Source organism: Mizuhopecten yessoensis, unplaced genomic scaffold (genome assembly GCF_002113885.1).
Source record: "Mizuhopecten yessoensis strain PY_sf001 unplaced genomic scaffold, ASM211388v2 scaffold11167, whole genome shotgun sequence".
NCBI lineage: Eukaryota > Metazoa > Mollusca > Bivalvia > Pectinida > Pectinidae > Mizuhopecten > Mizuhopecten yessoensis.
Genome location: NW_018408913.1, coordinates 827,766 through 847,342, shown reverse-complemented (window position 1 = coordinate 847,342; position 19,577 = coordinate 827,766). Strand labels below are relative to the sequence as shown.

General features: G+C 37.8%; 1 protein-coding gene across 1 annotated transcript in view; it reads left to right on the top strand.

Moving 5' to 3' along the window:
- Window positions 1–19,577, top strand: part of LOC110467255 — a 31,319-nt gene that overhangs the window by 3,927 nt on the left and 7,815 nt on the right. Inside the window, exons 2-8 of the mRNA XM_021524298.1 lie at window positions 3,256–3,721; window positions 7,372–7,459; window positions 8,431–8,600; window positions 10,468–10,566; window positions 12,115–12,187; window positions 15,053–15,109; window positions 17,966–18,073. Of these exons, the coding sequence (XP_021379973.1) occupies window positions 3,256–3,721; window positions 7,372–7,459; window positions 8,431–8,600; window positions 10,468–10,566; window positions 12,115–12,187; window positions 15,053–15,109; window positions 17,966–18,073 (1,061 nt within the window). The remainder of the gene's footprint in view (window positions 1–3,255; window positions 3,722–7,371; window positions 7,460–8,430; window positions 8,601–10,467; window positions 10,567–12,114; window positions 12,188–15,052; window positions 15,110–17,965; window positions 18,074–19,577) is intronic.

The window sequence follows — 19,577 nt, the reverse complement described above, 5'->3', positions numbered from 1 at the left end:
CTGAATTACCAAAATGTCTAGGATGATGATATTTTGCCAGTAGCATGCTGGGATGAAGGGCTTCCAAGTTTGTTCAAATGAATGACCTTCATCCTTATTCAAGGTCACATTGGTCAATTGTCTTGAAAACCTTTAAACAACTTCTTCTGAACAACTAAAGCATACAGGGTGATTGCTTGTTGATGTGAATGACCTTGAAATACTTTCATAGTCACATATGGTCCATAGTGCATAAATCTTTAAAAGTCATCTTTTCAATAAACAAAAGTTATAAGGTGGTGATGTTTGGCAAGTTGCATTCTGGGAAGAAGGGCTATGAAGTTTTTTCAACTTAATGTCCATGTCACAGGGGTCAAATGTGTTTTAATCGTTTAACAGGTTCTCCTGAATGACTTTTAGTCAAGACACTGATATTTTGCCTGTAGCTTTATTTAAGTCCACTTTTAAGGCTACAATTGTGAGATTAATACCAGGTGAGCGATGCATGCCCATTGTGCCTCTTGTTTTGTTAATATCTTTAATAAATACCATTGTATGTATTAGAGATCCTGACTCACATACATGTGTTGTCTCCCAATATGACTGGGAGTCTCCCTGTTTGAGCATATAATTTAATTGAAACTTAGCTAGAAATATGTTTAGTAGAATAATTGTCATATTTTTGGGATAATAATTTACTATTGGTTTTGCTTTTGCTCATATCTCTATTATGTCTAATTTATTGCAAAGCCCCACCATTGTTTTGATGAGATTTTGATTGTTTAAAAGAAGATTTGAAAACATACATTGTGTTCTTTTCCCTAAAATTATGGTAAAAATTGATAAATATGCTGTGATGCCACGGAAAAGTCTTTCTTCTTCAAATCACAAATCTCCTTACTTCGTGTTCCAAAGGCATGATCACACGTGTGGACTCATTCAGTGCTTATTAAATATTAAAATTTAAAAAAAATACCAAAGCTCCTTAAAAACAAAATATCAGCGCTTATAATTATAACTGCTGGTCACATTAATGGAAAACATCATTTGGGTATAACGTTGAAGTTTGAAAATGAGTGAAATACAGTATGGATGCTAGTCATAAAATGGGGGGAAATGGGAAATGAAGTTGAAAGTATCAATGCATTTTATACACCTTAAACATGTCAATTAGTCCTAACTTGGTTGGCTGCAAATGACATGGCTGTCCAGTTGCAAGAGCATTCTTCTAGTGGCTGAAGGTCATTGTTCTTCTAGTGACTGAAGGTCCATGTTCTTCTAGAGGCTGAAGGTCATTGTTCTTCTAGAGACTGAAGGTCAACGCTCTTTTAGTGGCTGAAGGTCGATGATCTTCTAGTGGCTGAAGGTCAATGTACTTTAGAGGCTGAAGGTCAATGTTCTTTAGAGGATGAAGGTCATTGTTCTTCTAGTGACTTAATTCAATGTTCTTCACGAGGCTGAAGGTCACTGTTCTTCTAGTGGCTGAAGGTCAATGTTCTTCTAGAGGTTGAAGGTCAATGTTCTTTAGAGGATGAAGGTCATTGTTCTTCTAGTGGCTGAATTCAATGTTATTCAAGAGGCAGAAGGTCAATGTTCTTCTAGAGGCTGAAGGTCATTGTTCTTCTAGTGACTGAATTCAATGTTATTCACGAGGCTGAAGGTCACTGTTCTTCTAGTGGCTGAAGGTCAATGTTCTTTAGAGGCTGAAGGTCATTGTTCTTCTAGAGACTGAATTCAATGTTATTCAAGAGGCTGAAGGTCAATGTTCTTCTAGAGACTGAAGGTCAACGCTCTTTTAGTGGCTGAAGGTCAATGGTTTCTAGAGGCTGAAGGTCCATGTTCTTTTAGTGGCTGAAGGTCGATGATCTTCTAGTGGCTGAAGGTCAATGTTCTTCTAGAGGCTGAAGGTCATTGTTCTTCTAGAGACTGAATTCAATGTTATTCAAGAGGCTGAAGGTCAATGTTCTTCTAGAGGTTGAAGGTCAATGTTCTTCTAGAGGCTGAAGGTCATTGTTCTTCTAGAGACTGCGTTCAATGTTATTTAAGAGGCTGAAGGTCACTGTTCTTCTAGTGGCTGAAAGTCAATGTTCTTTAGAGGCTGAAGGTCATTGTTCTTCTAGTGGCTGAAGGTCAATGTTCTAGAGACTGAAGGTCCATGTTCTTTTAGTGGCTGAAGGTCGATGATCTTCTAGTGGGTGAAGGTCAATGTTCTTCTAGAGGCTGTATGCCAATGTTCTTCTAGTGGCTGAAGGGCAATGTTCTTCTAGAGGCTGAAGGTCATTGTTCTTCTAGAGACTGCGTTCAATGTTAATTAAGAGGCTGAAGGTCACTGTTCTTCTACTGGCTGAAGGTCAATGTTCTTTAGAGGCTGAAGTTCATTATTCTTCTAAAGACTGAATTCAATGTTATTCAAGAGGCTGAAGGTCAATGCTCTTTTAGTGGCTGAAGGTCGATGTTCTTCTATTGGCTGAAGGTCAATGTTCTTCTAGAGGCTGTATGCCAATGTTCTTCTAGTGGCTGAAGGTCAATGTTCTTCTAGAGGCTGGAGGTCCATGTTCTTTTAGTGGCTGAAGGTCGATGATCTTCTAGTGGCTGAATGTCAATGTTCTTCTAGAGGCTGAAGGTCATTGTTCTTCTAGAGACTGAATTCAATGTTATTCAAGAGGCTGAAGGTCACTGTTTTTTTAGTGGCTGAAGGTCAATGTTCTTTTACAGGCTGAAGGTCAATGTTCTTCTAGAGGCTGTATGTCAATGTTCTTCTAGAGACTGAATTCAATGTTATTCAAGACGCTGAAGGTCAATATTCTTCTAGAGGCTGAAGGTCAATGTTCTTCTAGAGGCTGAAGGTCATTGTTCTTCTAGTGGCTGAAGGTCAATGTTCTTTTATAGGCTGAAGGTCAATGTTCCTTTAGAGGCTGAAGGTCATTGTTCTTCTAGAGACTGAATTCAATGTTATTCAAGAGGCTGAAGGTCAATGTTCTTCTAAAGGCTGAAGGTCAATGTTCTTCTATTCTGTTCCTACCATTGTTTTTATTGTACTGTTGTTGCCAATTCTTATTACAAGTGAAGTATATATGCTCTTTGAAATAGAATCTCCGGGTAAGGATTTGAAAGATGTAAGACTACTAGATCTAGGTTATGTAAACTGTAAGGAAACATATCTGTAAGCCATAGCCATTAATATTTAGGGGGAAAAGTTACTAACATTTTAGAAAATGTTCAACCTCACTTTAATTATCACTGTAAAATAAAAATCAATGTTGTTTTATCCTCCAGGGCTTGGGCAGAACATAATGCAGGAAGAGGTGTTCAATATAACTCCACTCCACAACCTCAAATTGGTCCTCAAGATGGAGGGCAACATCACAGAGTCAGTCAGAATGAAGAATTTCGTAGTCCTCCTCGACCAGACAGAGAGACATCAAACATGGCTGGTCAAAGAGTAAATAGACCAGGGCAGTATGACAGAAGCCCAAGTCCAAAAAACAGAAACAGATCTGCCCGTGGTGAGGGAGGATACAGGAATGATGGCATGTGGAGAGGTGGACCTCAGTCACCTCAGAGTGACAGTAGCTTTGGCAGTCCACAGAGTAACTACTATCAAAATAGGTGGAGGGACAATGAAAGAAAGGTATATGAGTCGTCACCATCTTATCAAAGGAACAGTCGATGGGACCACAATAATAGCCCAAGAAACTACCATTCTGATAGCAGCCAGAGCAGTGGGAGTGGAAGACACAGGGTATGTTATAACAAAACCACTACAGATCACTCGATAGGTAAACAGTAAATTACTGAACTACCATAGACACCAAAAGTGGGGGTAACACACGGTAGGTATAAACACCAAACTTACATGTACACCAATAGTGGAGGCCACACAGGATAGGTATATGTATACACCAAACTACCATAGACACCAATAGTGGAGGCCACACAGGATAGGTATATACACCAACCTACCATATACACCAATAGTGGGGGTCACACAGGATAGGGATAAACACAAAACTACCATAGACACCAATAGGGGGGTCACACAGGATAGGTATAAACACAAACCTACCATAGACACCAATAGTGGGGGTCACACAGGATAGGTATAAACACAAAACTACCATAGACACCAATAGTGGGGTCACACAGGATAGGTATATATACCAAACTATCATAGACACCAATAGTGGGGGCCATACAGGATAGGTATATACACCAAACTATCATAGATACCAATAGTGGGGGTCACACAGGATAGGTATATACACCAAACTACCATAGACCCCAATAGTGGGGGCCATACAGGATAGGTATATATACCAAACTATCATAGACACGAATAGTGGGGGCCATACAGGATAGGTATATACACCAACCTACCATAGATACCAATAGTGGGGGCCATACAGGATAGGTATATATACCAAACTATCAAAGACACCAATAGTGGGGGCCACACAGGATAGGTATATACACCAAACTATCATAGATACCAATAGTGGGGGCCACACAGGATAGGTATATACACCAAACTACCATCGCCACCAATAGTGGGGGCCATACAGGATAGGTATATATACCAAACTATCAAAGACACAAATAGTGGGGGCCATACAGGATAGGTATATACACCAACCTACCATAGATACCAATAGTGGGGGCCATACAGGATAGGTATATACACCAATCTACCATAGACACCAATAGTGGGGGTCACACAGGATAGGTATATACACCAAACTAACATAGACACCAATAGTGGAGGCCACACAGGGTAGGTATATACACCAATCTACCATAGACACCAATAGTGGGGTCACACAGGATAGGTATATACACCAACCTACCATAGACACTAATAGTTGGGGTCACACAGGATAGGTGTCAACACCAAACTATCATAGACACCAATAGTGGGGGCCACACAGGATAGGTATATACACCAAACTACCATAGACACCAATAGTGGGGGTCACACAGGATAGGTATATACACCAAACTACCATAGACACCAATAGTGGGGGTCACACAGGATAGGTATATACACCAACCTACCATAGACACCAATAGTGGGGGTCACACAGGATAGGTATATACACCAACCTACCATAGACACCAATAGTGGGGGTCACACAGGATAGGTATATACACCAACCTACCATAGACACCAATAGTGGGGGTCACACAGGATAGGTATATACACCAACCTACCATAGACACCAATAGTGGGGGTCACACAGGATAGGTATATACACCAACTTACCATAGACACCAATAGTGGGGGTCACACAGGATAGGTATATACACCAACCTACCATAGACACCAATAGTGGGGGTCACACAGGATAGGTATATACACCAACTTACCATAGACACCAATAGTGGGGGTCACACAGGATAGGTATATACACCAACCTACCATAGACACCAATAGTGGGGGTCACACAGGATAGGTATATACACCAACCTACCATAGACACCAATAGTGGGGGTCACACAGGATAGGTATATACACCAACCTACCATAGACACCAATAGTGGGGGTCACACAGGATAGGTATATACACCAACCTACCATAGACACCAATAGTGGGGGTCACACAGGATAGGTATATACACCAACCTACCATAGACACCAATAGTGGGGGTCACACAGGATAGGTATATACACCAACCTACCATAGACACCAATAGTGGGGGTCACACAGGATAGGTATATACACCAACCTACCATAGACACCAATAGTGGGGGTCACACAGGATAGGTATATACACCAACCTACCATAGACACCAATAGTGGGGGTCACACAGGATAGGTATATACACCAACCTACCATAGACACCAATAGTGGGGGTCACACAGGATAGGTATATACACCAACCTACCATAGACACCAATAGTGGGGGTCACACAGGATAGGTATATACACCAACCTACCATAGACACCAATAGTGGGGGTCACACAGGATAGGTATATACACCAACCTACCATAGACACCAATAGTGGGGGTCACACAGGATAGGTATATACACCAACCTACCATAGACACCAATAGTGGGGGTCACACAGGATAGGTATATACACCAACCTACCATAGACACCAATAGTGGGGGTCACACAGGATAGGTATATACACCAACCTACCATAGACACCAATAGTGGGGGTCACACAGGATAGGTATATACACCAACCTACCATAGACACCAATAGTGGGGGTCACACAGGATAGGTATATACACCAACCTACCATAGACACCAATAGTGGGGGTCACACAGGATAGGTATATACACCAACCTACCATAGACACCAATAGTGGGGGTCACACAGGATAGGTATATACACCAACCTACCATAGACACCAATAGTGGGGGTCACACAGGATAGGTATATACACCAACCTACCATAGACACCAATAGTGGGGGTCACACAGGATAGGTATATACACCAACCTACCATAGACACCAATAGTGGGGGTCACACAGGATAGGTATATACACCAACCTACCATAGACACCAATAGTGGGGGTCACACAGGATAGGTATATACACCAACCTACCATAGACACCAATAGTGGGGGTCACACAGGATAGGTATATACACCAACCTACCATAGACACCAATAGTGGGGGTCACACAGGATAGGTATATACACCAACCTACCATAGACACCAATAGTGGGGGTCACACAGGATAGGTATATACACCAACCTACCATAGACACCAATAGTGGGGGTCACACAGGATAGGTATATACACCAACCTACCATAGACACCAATAGTGGGGGTCACACAGGATAGGTATATACACCAACCTACCATAGACACCAATAGTGGGGGTCACACAGGATAGGTATATACACCAACCTACCATAGACACCAATAGTGGGGGTCACACAGGATAGGTATATACACCAACCTACCATAGACACCAATAGTGGGGGTCACACAGGATAGGTATATACACCAACCTACCATAGACACCAATAGTGGGGGTCACACAGGATAGGTATATACACCAACCTACCATAGACACCAATAGTGGGGGTCACACAGGATAGGTATATACACCAACCTACCATAGACACCAATAGTGGGGGTCACACAGGATAGGTATATACACCAACCTACCATAGACACCAATAGTGGGGGTCACACAGGATAGGTATATACACCAACCTACCATAGACACCAATAGTGGGGGTCACACAGGATAGGTATATACACCAATCTACCATAGACACCAATAGTGGGGGTCACACAGGATAGGTTTATACACCAAACTACCATATACACCAATAGTGGGGGTCACACTGGCTTGATTTGCATTTTGTTCTAAAATATCTTAATTGTTGGAAATCAATACATTTATTGTACTTTAATGCTCACAGGATAGAGACCCAGATGTGCACCTGTCAAAGAAGTTGTCATTTCTCCTACGCCACGGAGCAGAGAAATCAGGCTTCACCTTGATGTCAGGTGTGTATTTTGCATTGTGTTTTACAATACATTTTACATGTACAGGGGCCAGGTGGGATAAACAGTCAATTATAATCTGTGTGTCCAATATCAGTGTTACTAAGATTTTTCCTGCCACAATCAAAACCTGCTGTGTATGTATACATACCATATAACCAGTATTCCAGGGAAACTATCTACAAGGCTATAAAGTTGTCTTTTTAGGTCACCTTAGCTTGAGTTCAAGTGACCTATTGCGATCCATCTATATGCGTCGTCCGTTAACATTTTACATTCTCAATTTAAGCTGAAAAATACTGTCCCCATTTTGAAAAACTTTTTCAAACTTAAAGTCGGTCGATTTAACTGAATCTGGGTAGGAATGATCGTCTCATGGTCGTGACAAAGTGTTGTTATTTTTCGGGTCGGTCAGAAATCCAATATGACTGCCACGTCCAACATTTTGAAAAACTATTTCAAACTTAAAGTCAAGTTCTACTGGGCCGATTTAACTGAAACTTGGTAGGAGTTATCGACTTATAGTCCTGACAAACTGTTGTTATTTTACAGGTCGATCAGAAATCCAATGTGTCCACCACGGCTGTTATTTTGAAGGAAAAATATATTTAGGCTGATTTTACTGAAATTCCGTCTAGCTCATGGTCCTGACAAACTTAACTCAACGTTATTCTTAACTACTTTTTACTAAAATAGGTAGGGATGATTGATGATTCATTATCTCCACTTCATATTTCAACAACAAAAATAAATACTGTAGGACTCGGGTGACCGTTTAGGCCGTTTAGGCCCATGGGCCTCTTTTTACTGTGTGATCGTTTTGATAGACAAGATTTCAATAGAAAAATATTTGCAACCAATTACAAAAAGATTATTGTTTTTCACTCAATCTTTGTTGTGATTCTTCTCAAATTTATGCATACTTTTTACCTTAAAAAGGCATTTGGTTACATTTACCTGTACTTGATTTTCAGGAGGATTCTTATATGTAGAGGACATTTTAAAACTTCCTGAATTGCAAGAGTTTAGTTTAAAAGATGTCAGAAGAATTGTGGAAAACAATGACAAACAAAGATTTGCTCTCCAGCCAAATCCAGAAAACAAAAAAATGATGATAAGAGCCAATCAGGGTCACACCATGCAGGTAACTTACCATAGACCTCAGAACAATCTATAGATGTAGTCTCTTATAGATCTCTGAGGATTGTAGAGGTAACCTACCATAGACCTCAGAACAATCTATAGATGTAGTCTCTTATAGATCTCAGAGGATTGTAGAGGTAACCTACCATAGACCTCAGAACAATCTATAGAAGTAGTCTCTTATAGATCTCTGAGCATTGTAGAGATAACCTACCATAGACCTCAGAACAATTTATAGAGATAGTCTTCTATAGATCTCAGAGGATTGTAGAGGTAACCTACCATAGACCTCAGAACAATCAATAGAGGTAGTCTCCTATAGATCTGAACACGGTAGATTTTACCTACCATAGACCTCAAAACAATCTATAGAGTTAGTCTCCTATAGATCTGTGAGCATTGTAGAGGTAACCTACATAGACATCAGAACAATATATAGAAGTAGTCTCCTACAGATCACTGAGCATTGTAGAGGTAACCTTCATAGACCTCAGAACAATCTATTGAAGTAGTCTCATATAGATCTCTGAGTATTGTAGAAGTACCCTTCATACACCTCAGAACAATATATAGAAGTAGTCTCATATAAGTTTCTAAGCATTGTAGAGGTAACCTTCATCGACCTCAGAACAATATTTAGAAGTAGTCTCATATAAGTTTATAAACATTGTAGAGGTAACCTTCAAACACCTCAGAATAATATATAGAAGTAGTCTCCTATAGATCTCTGAGCATTGTAGAGGTAACCTTCATACACCTCAGAACAATCTATTGAGGTAGTCTTTTATAGATCTCTGAGCATTGTAGAGGTAACCTACCATAGACCTCAGAACAATCAATAGAGGTAGTCTCCTATAGATCTCAGACCATGGAGGAGGTAACCTTCATAGACCTGAGAACAATCTATAGAAGTAGTCTCTTATAGATCTCTGAACACAATAGAGGTAATCTACCATAGACCTGAGAACAATCTATAGAAGTAGTCTCTTATAGATCTCTGGAGATTGTAGAGGTAACCTACAATAGACCTCAGAACAATCTATAGAAGTAGTCTCTTATAGATCTCTGAACACAGTAGAGGTAATCTACCATAGACCTGAGAACAATCTATAGAGGTAGTCTCTTATAGATCTCTGAACACAGTAGAGGTAACCTACCATAGACCTCAGAACAATCTATTGAGGTAGTCTCCTGTAGATCTTTTAAAGGGAAAGAGATAATTTATAGATTTCATATAGAGGTGTCCCAAAATATTTAGTACACATAGTAACCATTATCTCTCCTTGCTCTCAGAATAACAACAATCTCTATTAGACCTCTGATCATGAAAAAGATGTCCTACAGATTTTGGAACAAACCATATAGGTGCTCTCCCATATATCTATATTTACATTTGTACTGCAACCCACTTTATGAACATAACCAGCAGAAATGCGTTTCATTTGAGTATGAAAGCAAAAACCCTGTGACGTAACACGTGGTTTACTAATGACGTCATAGATTAACCTTGTTCAATGAGAGTCTTGTCGCTTTGCTTCGGATAACATGGAGAATGCCCCTGCGTCAAACACTTCAATGATCACGGTTAATTATTGGCGCCTATTTTATTTAAAAAGGGCTGTTCTGTCAATGTTGTTTAAAGGATGAAGCATATACAAAACGCAGTAAATGAATTATTAATTTAAGAACAAATAATAAATAATGTTATCTTCAGTCAGCATAGGAATACCATATCTGTTATGTTCAAAATGTGGTTCTCACGAAACTTCCCACTGAATATTTTTTGACAAGTAAAGATCTTTAATAGGTATGTAAGAAAAAGGTGTAAACTACACATAGATGATATTACATGTAGTGTTTGCTTTCAGGTACAAAATCTGGATTTGAAGCCCATTACCAGTGCTGAAGAGGCACAGGAAGTCATTCATGGTACTTACTACAAGAGCTGGGAAATCATCAAACATTCGGTAATATTACCTGCCTAGGAAACCCAAGCAAGAACCATGAACTACTGTTAGCATAATAGCTCAAGTTTGTAAAATACCCAGAAATGAACCATGTACTACTGTTCACATAATAGCACATGTAGGTAGAGTACACATAAGTGAACCATGTACTGCTGTTAATATAATAGCTCAAGTAGGTAGAGTACACATAAGTGAACCATGTACTGCTGTTAATATAATAGCTCAAGTAGGTAGAGTACACATAAGTGAACCATGTACTGCTGTTAATATAATAGCTCAAGTAGGTAGAGTACACATAAGTGAACCATGTACTGCTGTTAATATAATAGCTCAAGTAGGTAGAGTACACATAAGTGAACCATGTACTGCTGTTAATATAATAGCTCAAGTAGGTAGAGTACACATAAGTGAACCATGTACTGCTGTTAATATAATAGCTCAAGTAGGTAGAGTACACATAAGTGAACCATGTACTGCTGTTAATATAATAGCTCAAGTAGGTAGAGTACACATAAGTGAACCATGTACTGCTGTTAATATAATAGCTCAAGTAGGTAGAGTACACATAAGTGAACCATGTACTGCTGTTAATATAATAGCTCAAGTAGGTAGAGTACACATAAGTGAACCATGTACTGCTGTTAATATAATAGCTCAAGTAGGTAGAGTACACATAAGTGAACCATGTACTGCTGTTAATATAATAGCTCAAGTAGGTAGAGTACACATAAGTGAACCATGTACTGCTGTTAATATAATAGCTCAAGTAGGTAGAGTACACATAAGTGAACCATGTACTGCTGTTAATATAATAGCTCAAGTAGGTAGAGTACACATAAGTGAACCATGTACTGCTGTTAATATAATAGCTCAAGTAGGTAGAGTACACATAAGTGAACCATGTACTGCTGTTAATATAATAGCTCAAGTAGGTAGAGTACACATAAGTGAACCATGTACTGCTGTTAATATAATAGCTCAAGTAGGTAGAGTACACATAAGTGAACCATGTACTGCTGTTAATATAATAGCTCAAGTAGGTAGAGTACACATAAGTGAACCATGTACTGCTGTTAATATAATAGCTCAAGTAGGTAGAGTACACATAAGTGAACCATGTACTGCTGTTAATATAATAGCTCAAGTAGGTATAGTACAAATAAGTGAACCATGTACTGCTGTTAATATAATAGCTCAAGTAGGTAGAGTACACATAAGTGAACCATGTACTACTGTTAATATAATAGCTCAAGTAGGTAGAGTACACATAAGTGAACCATGTATTGCTGTTAATATAATAGCTCTAGTAGGTAGAGTACACATAAGTGAACCATGTACTGCTGTTAATATAATAGCTCTAGTAGATGATTTCATAGCGCCTACTGAGTCCCTAGCTATATAGCTTTCACTGAATTCAGCTGTAGTATGGCATGTTTGCCCTTAAGTTTATATTTACTAGCCTACCCTAGCCTTAACCATGTACTATTATCAAGATCAACGGCTGAATTGTTTTACAGTGTTTTACTATTCATCATCGATGCTTTTCAGGGCCTGAGTCGCATGGGAAGGAATCACATTCACTTTGCTGCTGGAGAACCAGGGGAGAATGGAGTCATCAGTGGTAGGTGAACTGATCTTTAAAAGTATTACAAGATGTATCTCAGGTAACAAGAAATATAACAATATGTATCTCGGTTCCAGAATGATAACAAGGTGTATCTTGGACAGCCAGAAGTATAACAAGGTGTATCTCGGATAACCAGAAGTGTAACAAAGTGTATCTCTGGTAACCAGAAGGGTAACAAAGTGTATCTCAGGTAACCAGAAGTGTAACAAGGTGTATATTGGGTAACCAGAGGTGTAATAAGGTGTTTCCTGGGTAACCTGAAGTGTTACAAGGTGTATCTCAGGTAACCAGAATTATAACAAGGTATGGCTCTGGTAACCAGATGTATAACAAGGTATATCTCAGGTAACAATAAAGTATAACAAGGTATATCTCGGGTAACCAGAAGTGTAACAAAGTGTTTCTCAGGTAACCAGAAGTGTAACAAAGTGTATATCAGGTAACCAGAAATGTAACAAAGTGTATCACAGGTAACCAGAAGTATAACAAGGTGTATCTTGGTTAACCAGAAGTGTAACAAAGTGTATCTCGGGTAACCAGAAGTGTAACAAAGTGTATCTCAGGTAACCAGAAGTGTAACAAAGTGTATCTAAGGAAACCAGAAGTGTAACAAGGTGTATCTTGGGTAACCAGAAGTATAACAATGTGTATCTCAGGTAACCAGAAGTATAACAAGGTATATCACATGTAACCAGAAGTGGATCACAGGTAACCAGAAGAATAACAAAATGTATCTCTGGTAACCACAAGTATAACAAGGTGTATCACAGGTAACCAGAAGTATAACAAGTTGTATCACAGGTAGCCAAAAGTATAAATAAATGTATCACAGGTAACCAGAAGTATAACAAGGTGTATATCAGGTAACCAGAAGTATAACAAGGTATATCTCATGTAACCATAAAGTATAACAAGGTGTATCTCGGGTAACCAGAAGTGTAACAAAGAGTTTCTCAGGTAACCAGAAGTGTAACAAGGTGTATCTCGGGTAACCAGAAGTGTAACAAAGTTCATATCAGGTAACCAGAAGTGTAACAGTGTGTATCTCGGGTAACCAGAAGTGTAACAAAGTGTATATCAGGTAACCAGAAGTGTAACAAAGTGTATCACAGGTAACCAGAAGTATAACAAGGTGTATCTTGGTTAACCAAAAGTGGTACAAAGTGTATCTCTGGTAACCAGAAGTGTATCAAAGTGTATCTCAGGTAACCAGAAGTGTAACAAAGTGTATCTAAGGTAACCAGAAGTGTAACAAGGTGTATCTTGGGTGACCAAAAGTGTAACAAGGTGTATCTCAGGTTACCAGAAGTATGACAAGGTGTGTCACAGGTTTCCACAAGTGGATCACAGGTAACCAGAAGAATAACAAAATGTATCTCTGGTAACCAGAAGTATAACAAGGTGTATCACAGGTTACCACAAGTATAACAAGTTGTATCTCTGGTAACTAGAAGTATAACAAGTTGTATCACAGGTAACCAGAAATATAACAAGGTGTATCACAGGTAACCAGAAATATAAATAAATGCATCATATGTAACCAGAAGTATAACAAGGTGTAACTCAGGTAACCAGAAGTATAAAAAGGTGTATCACAGGTAACCAGAAATATAACAAAGTGTATCACAGGTTACCACAAGTATAACAAGGTGTAACTCAGGTAACCAGAAGTATAACAAGTTGTATCACAGGTAACCAAAATTATAAATAAATGCATCATAGGTAACCAGAAGTATAACAAGGTGTACATCAGGTAACCAGAAGAATAACAAGTTGTATCTCTGGTAACCAGAAGTATACAAAATTGTATCTCAAGTATCCAAAGGTATAAGAAAGAGTATCGGGTAACCAGAAGAATAACAGGGTGTATCTCAAATAACCAGAATAATGATACGTTGTATCATGGTTAGTCAGAAGTAAAATAAGTTGTTTCACAGGTAACCAGAAGTGTAAACAAGTGTATCTCAGGTAACCAGAAGTAAAACGAGGTGTAGCTCGGGTAACCAGAAATATAATGAGGTGTCTCACAGGTAACCAGAAGCATAAAAAGGTGTATATCAGGTAACCAGAAGTATAACAAGGTGTAGCTCGGGTAACCAGAATAATAACAAGATGTTTCTCAGGTAACCAGAAGTATAACAAGGTGTACCAAAGGTAAACAACAAGTGGATCTTTGATAACTAGATATTTTACAACTTAAGGTAATAAGTTATCTTACATTGTGATTAGTGGACCAATCAGATGTGAACATTTACAAAAATGTGCCAGTCAGGAATTTAAAATTATCACAGCAAACTAATCAATGGTAGTTTAAGGCAAAATGAAATTAAGATGTAATCTAATGTACAGTACTGCAGGTTACTGTACTGCATGAAATGTTTTACAAAATTTGACCTCCTTTCCTGTAACCTGTCGAAGATTGAAAATTTTGGCTCAATTAAGAGTGTCCATCTAAAATTTGAATCTAATTTTGGTTCCTATCCCAGTCTGGCCCTGTATTTACATATTTAACTTAAAGTATACTGGATTAGTATTTTGTTAAAAATGAAATTGAATGTAAATCGAAAATGATTTTTATATTTATTATTTCAATTCAACAGTCCCTTACATCCAATAAAAGAATTGATAACAATATGCATATATGATATATTATAGCTAAAATATATAAGCAATAACAACAATAAATCCTTAAAACTTGACAGAGAGTGGCACATAATATCAAACTTAAGATGTTTATCCCTGTCTTGTTATCAGGCCATGTTCAGATTTCACAATCATCCGAAAGATCTGGACATAAGGGGTATAGATTTACTCATGATTATAATGATCTGTGTTTATTGGACTTTATTTGTATTTTAGGTATGAGATCATCCTGTGAGGTGGTTATTAGGATAGACATGGAGAAAGCCCTGAATGGTACGTAAAGATATTAACACCTTGATTAACAACAATTATCTGCTCTGACTCATCCATACTTCAAAGTAATAAATTATTTTTTCATACAAAATATTATCTTATGTATTCACAGGATTTTAATATGTTTTGAAAACTGCTCTCAATTTGGATTTGGAGTCATGTCAGAATAACTGGAAATGAGAAAGTAGATAGGGCTGTACCTAACCTACAACCAGAAGATATAAAACTGTCAATTCAACCTAATGTGGGTGCATGCAAAACATGTAGGCATGATCGAAGAGAGGAAATTGTCGTCTTATGACTACACATGGCCATACCTTCATAACACATGGCCNCCTTCATTACACAGGCTATACTTTCATTACACAGGCTATACCTTCATTACACAGGCTTTACCTTCATTACACATGGCTATACCTTCATTACAAAGGCTTTACCTTCATTACACAGGCTATACCTTCATTACACAGGCTTTACCTTCATTACACATGGCTATACCTTCATTACACAGGCCATACCTTCATTACACATGGCCATATCTTCATAACACAGGCCATACCTTCATTACACAGGCTATACCTTCATTACACAGGATTTACCTTCATTACACATGGCTATACCTTCATTACACATGCCATACCTTCATTACACATGGCCATACCTTCATAACACAGGCCATACCTTCATTACACAGGCTTAACTTTCATTACACAGGCTATACCTTCATTACACATGGCCATACCTTCATTACACAGGCTATATCTTCATTACACATGACCATACCTTCACAGCACAAGCTTACATTATACAAATAAAGTCAACCTTGTTATGCTGGTGACAATCCATTCACTGTCAAACATTTTATGATCAAGTATGCTGATTTTAAACAAACGTGAAAGATTCTATAATGCAGTAGCTGTGAATAATTAGTTTAATACAGTTCTTTTACAATTTATACATAATTATTTACATCAAATTTAATTGTACAAAAAAATATGTTACCATGTTTTACAACCCATTGCCTTGGCAATCCTACATACATTATATATTTCTTAAATGTGATTGACCCATCTTCAGCAGGTCAAAAGTTATAGCCTGGACAATGAATTTGACCTTTCACCTCAATGTGACCTTAACCTTGGACTTACTGACCCAATTGTGATTTACTGCCATGTCATCTCACATATATTTCTTATCTTCATGCAGCTAGTCAAAAGCTATGGCCTGTTCAATGAATTTGATCTTTGACCTTCATGTGACCTCAAACTTGGGCACATGGACACAATGGTACGTCTGACAAACTGCCTTGCCATACTACATTTATTCCTTACACATGAATTCAGCAAGTGAGAAGTTATGACCCAGACAATGAATTTGATCTTTGACCTCTATGTGACATTGACCATTGGCATACTGACCCCAAATTTTGTTTAAACCCACCATATTTCTATCTTGTATATCCCTTTAAAAAAATTCAGTTATCTGCAGCAAGTCAAAAGTTATGGCTTGGACAATTAATTTGACATTTGACCTTAATGTGACTTTGACCTTGGATGTACATACCCTAGAGAGGTACTCGACACACTGCCTTGCCATCCTACATATAATCCTGAAATTTTATTATGCTATCTTCTGCAAGTCAGAAGTTATTACCTTGACAAATAATTTGGATGGATGAATGTACAGACGAACAGACAAAGCGGCGGATATATGCTCCCTGAAATGTTTTCAGGAAACAAACTAAAAACATTTTATTTATTCAATTTGTCAATCCATAAAATTTTATAAAGGAGGATGGACTATGACACTCTGATCAGTGTGTCATAGGAAAACTTAAGTCTGGTATTAATTATAATGTAGCCATGGTATCATTATGTTAATGTAGTAACACCATTTCTCTGATAGCTAGCACACATCATCAAAACTCCACTTAAGGTTTCACATGTAACTCAATGCCAATCTTACATCTCTCTGATAGCTAGCACACATCATCAAAACTCCATTTAAGGTTACACATATAACTCAATGCCAAACTTACATCTCTCTGATGNGTACTCGACACACTGCCTTGCCATCCTACATATAATCCTGAAATTTCATTATGCTATCTTCTGCAAGTCAGAAGTTATTACCTTGACAACTAATTTGGATGGATGAATGGACAGACGAACAGACAAAGCGCCGGCGGCTATATTCTCCCTGAAATGTTTTCAGGAAACAAACTAAAAAAAAAAAAATTATTCAATTTGTCAATCCATAAAATTTTATAAAGGAGAATGGACTATGACACTCTGATCAGTGTATCATAGGAAAACTTAAGTCTGGTATTAATGTAGCCATGGTATCATCATGTTAATGTAGTTACACCATTTCTCTGATAGAGCACACATCATCAAAACTCCACTTAAGGTTTCACATGTAACTCAATGCCAATCTTACATCTCTCTGATAGCTAGCACACATCATCAAAACTCCATTTAAGGTTACACATATAACTCAATGCCAAACTTACATCTCTCTGATAGCTAGCACACATCATCAAAACTCCACTTAAGGTTACACATATAAATCAATGCCAAACTTACATCGTAATTCAGTAGCTTATGTATGGACATGTTTTGTTGATTAGGAGTAGCTGAAACATATATCAATTTCATTATGTTACTCACACGGTAACATCAACAGTATGTAAAGCTATTTAAACTCAGCAACAAAAACATTACATCTATGTATGTAAAATTATTTAAATATAGTGACATCAACGATATGTAAAGCTATTTGATGATAACATTACGTAAAGCTATTTAACACAGTGACATTGACGTTATGTGTACTTTGTATTTGTGTACTTTTTAGATGGCCTCAAGTTTTTCCGTTCTGCCAACAATGTGATACTGTGTGCAGGAGATAAGGATGGTATCATCTACCCTGCTTACTTTGACGTTGTTATACAAAGACATCCAAGTAAGTATCATAAAATCAATTAGTCTCAAATAAATTCCACAAGATCACAGGTTCATTTCTCCTATCTATAGGATTACAACGTTAACATGTCCATCTTTCAATCCATTCACCTGTCTCCTATTCTAGTCCTGGCTTATGAACAGCCAAATATATATATTTACATTTGCATGGCATTGTTACTATATAGCCTCTTTGAAAGCTGTGTCGTTGATCGGACTTTAATTACCATGCAGCACAAGACACAATTCTTAGCGTATTAATACAACACTAACCGGAACTGCAATATCCAATGTAAATAAACATGACGGCTGCTGAAATATCGCTGGGCATTGTGAGACTTTTCAATGTCATTGTAAATTTATGTGCAAAAGAAAAAAGTGAATAAAAATTACTTTTATTACAACAAAAACAAGACCAAGGTCTGCAATATCGTACAAAATGCACATCGGTTGAAATCACCAATGCCGTCAATGGAAACAATTTTAACACTCATACAATTTATCAGAAATATCGTCTGATACATTGCACTGATCAACAAGGGTTCGTTACAAATGTCTGAAATACACATATTCTAAAGACCTACTAACACATATGTTACAGACATACTGATATGAGTCACAGCACACATAAACATTTCAGACATTTGTAACGAACCCCTGTGCTCCGTCACAAGATTACTCACTTCAAACGATATCAGTTTCACGCGTCTCGCAGCCAAGGTTTCCCCAGTTTCTGATCACGACATGTCAAATAACGAGGCTGTTATAGAATCTATTAACTGTAGTCAGATTTCCATATAATCAACAAATAAATTCACGTCTGGATTCTTCACAAAATGAGCAAAGAGAAACTTTCGAATTAACTTCCAAAAATAACTCCCTCGTGGAGGTCAAGGTCGGTTTCACAGTGTCCATATATTTATCCATGCGCAAAATTGTTCCGGGGAAAAATCGGAACAATTTAAATCTAACTTTCAGCTCAGATTTCTATTGATAAACTTAAATCTTACTATAGACATATCATACGCAATTGTATTGATACTGAATTGTGGAATAAAATTGAAGTGTTTGTTAAAATTTCAAAGTACTACTTTATTTGCCAATCAGCATGTGACAATACGCTGTTCAAATTATTGAACGAAATTGTGTGGACTGTCGATAAGGCGGGCATTTTTAACTTTAAATATAAATTATAAGTTAAAAAAGATCTAAGTATTGAACTGTTTTTGTATGGTATTTATGATCTATTTGAATGACACAGCTTTGCAAGCAAACAACTCATAATGTGCGCTAGCTTAAGTAATGACACTCTATAGATCTTGATAGATATATATCACAACTGTAAAGTTTTTCATATAAAACTCTTCGGTGCATACCTCCTATGAGACAAAGGGTTCAAAGGTCAAATCACTGTAATGCTTGTCCAATCCTTAATTCCAATATGTTCAAGGTCATAGCGAGGTCCTTAAACATATTGGAATTAAAGACTGGACAAGCCTGTAGAA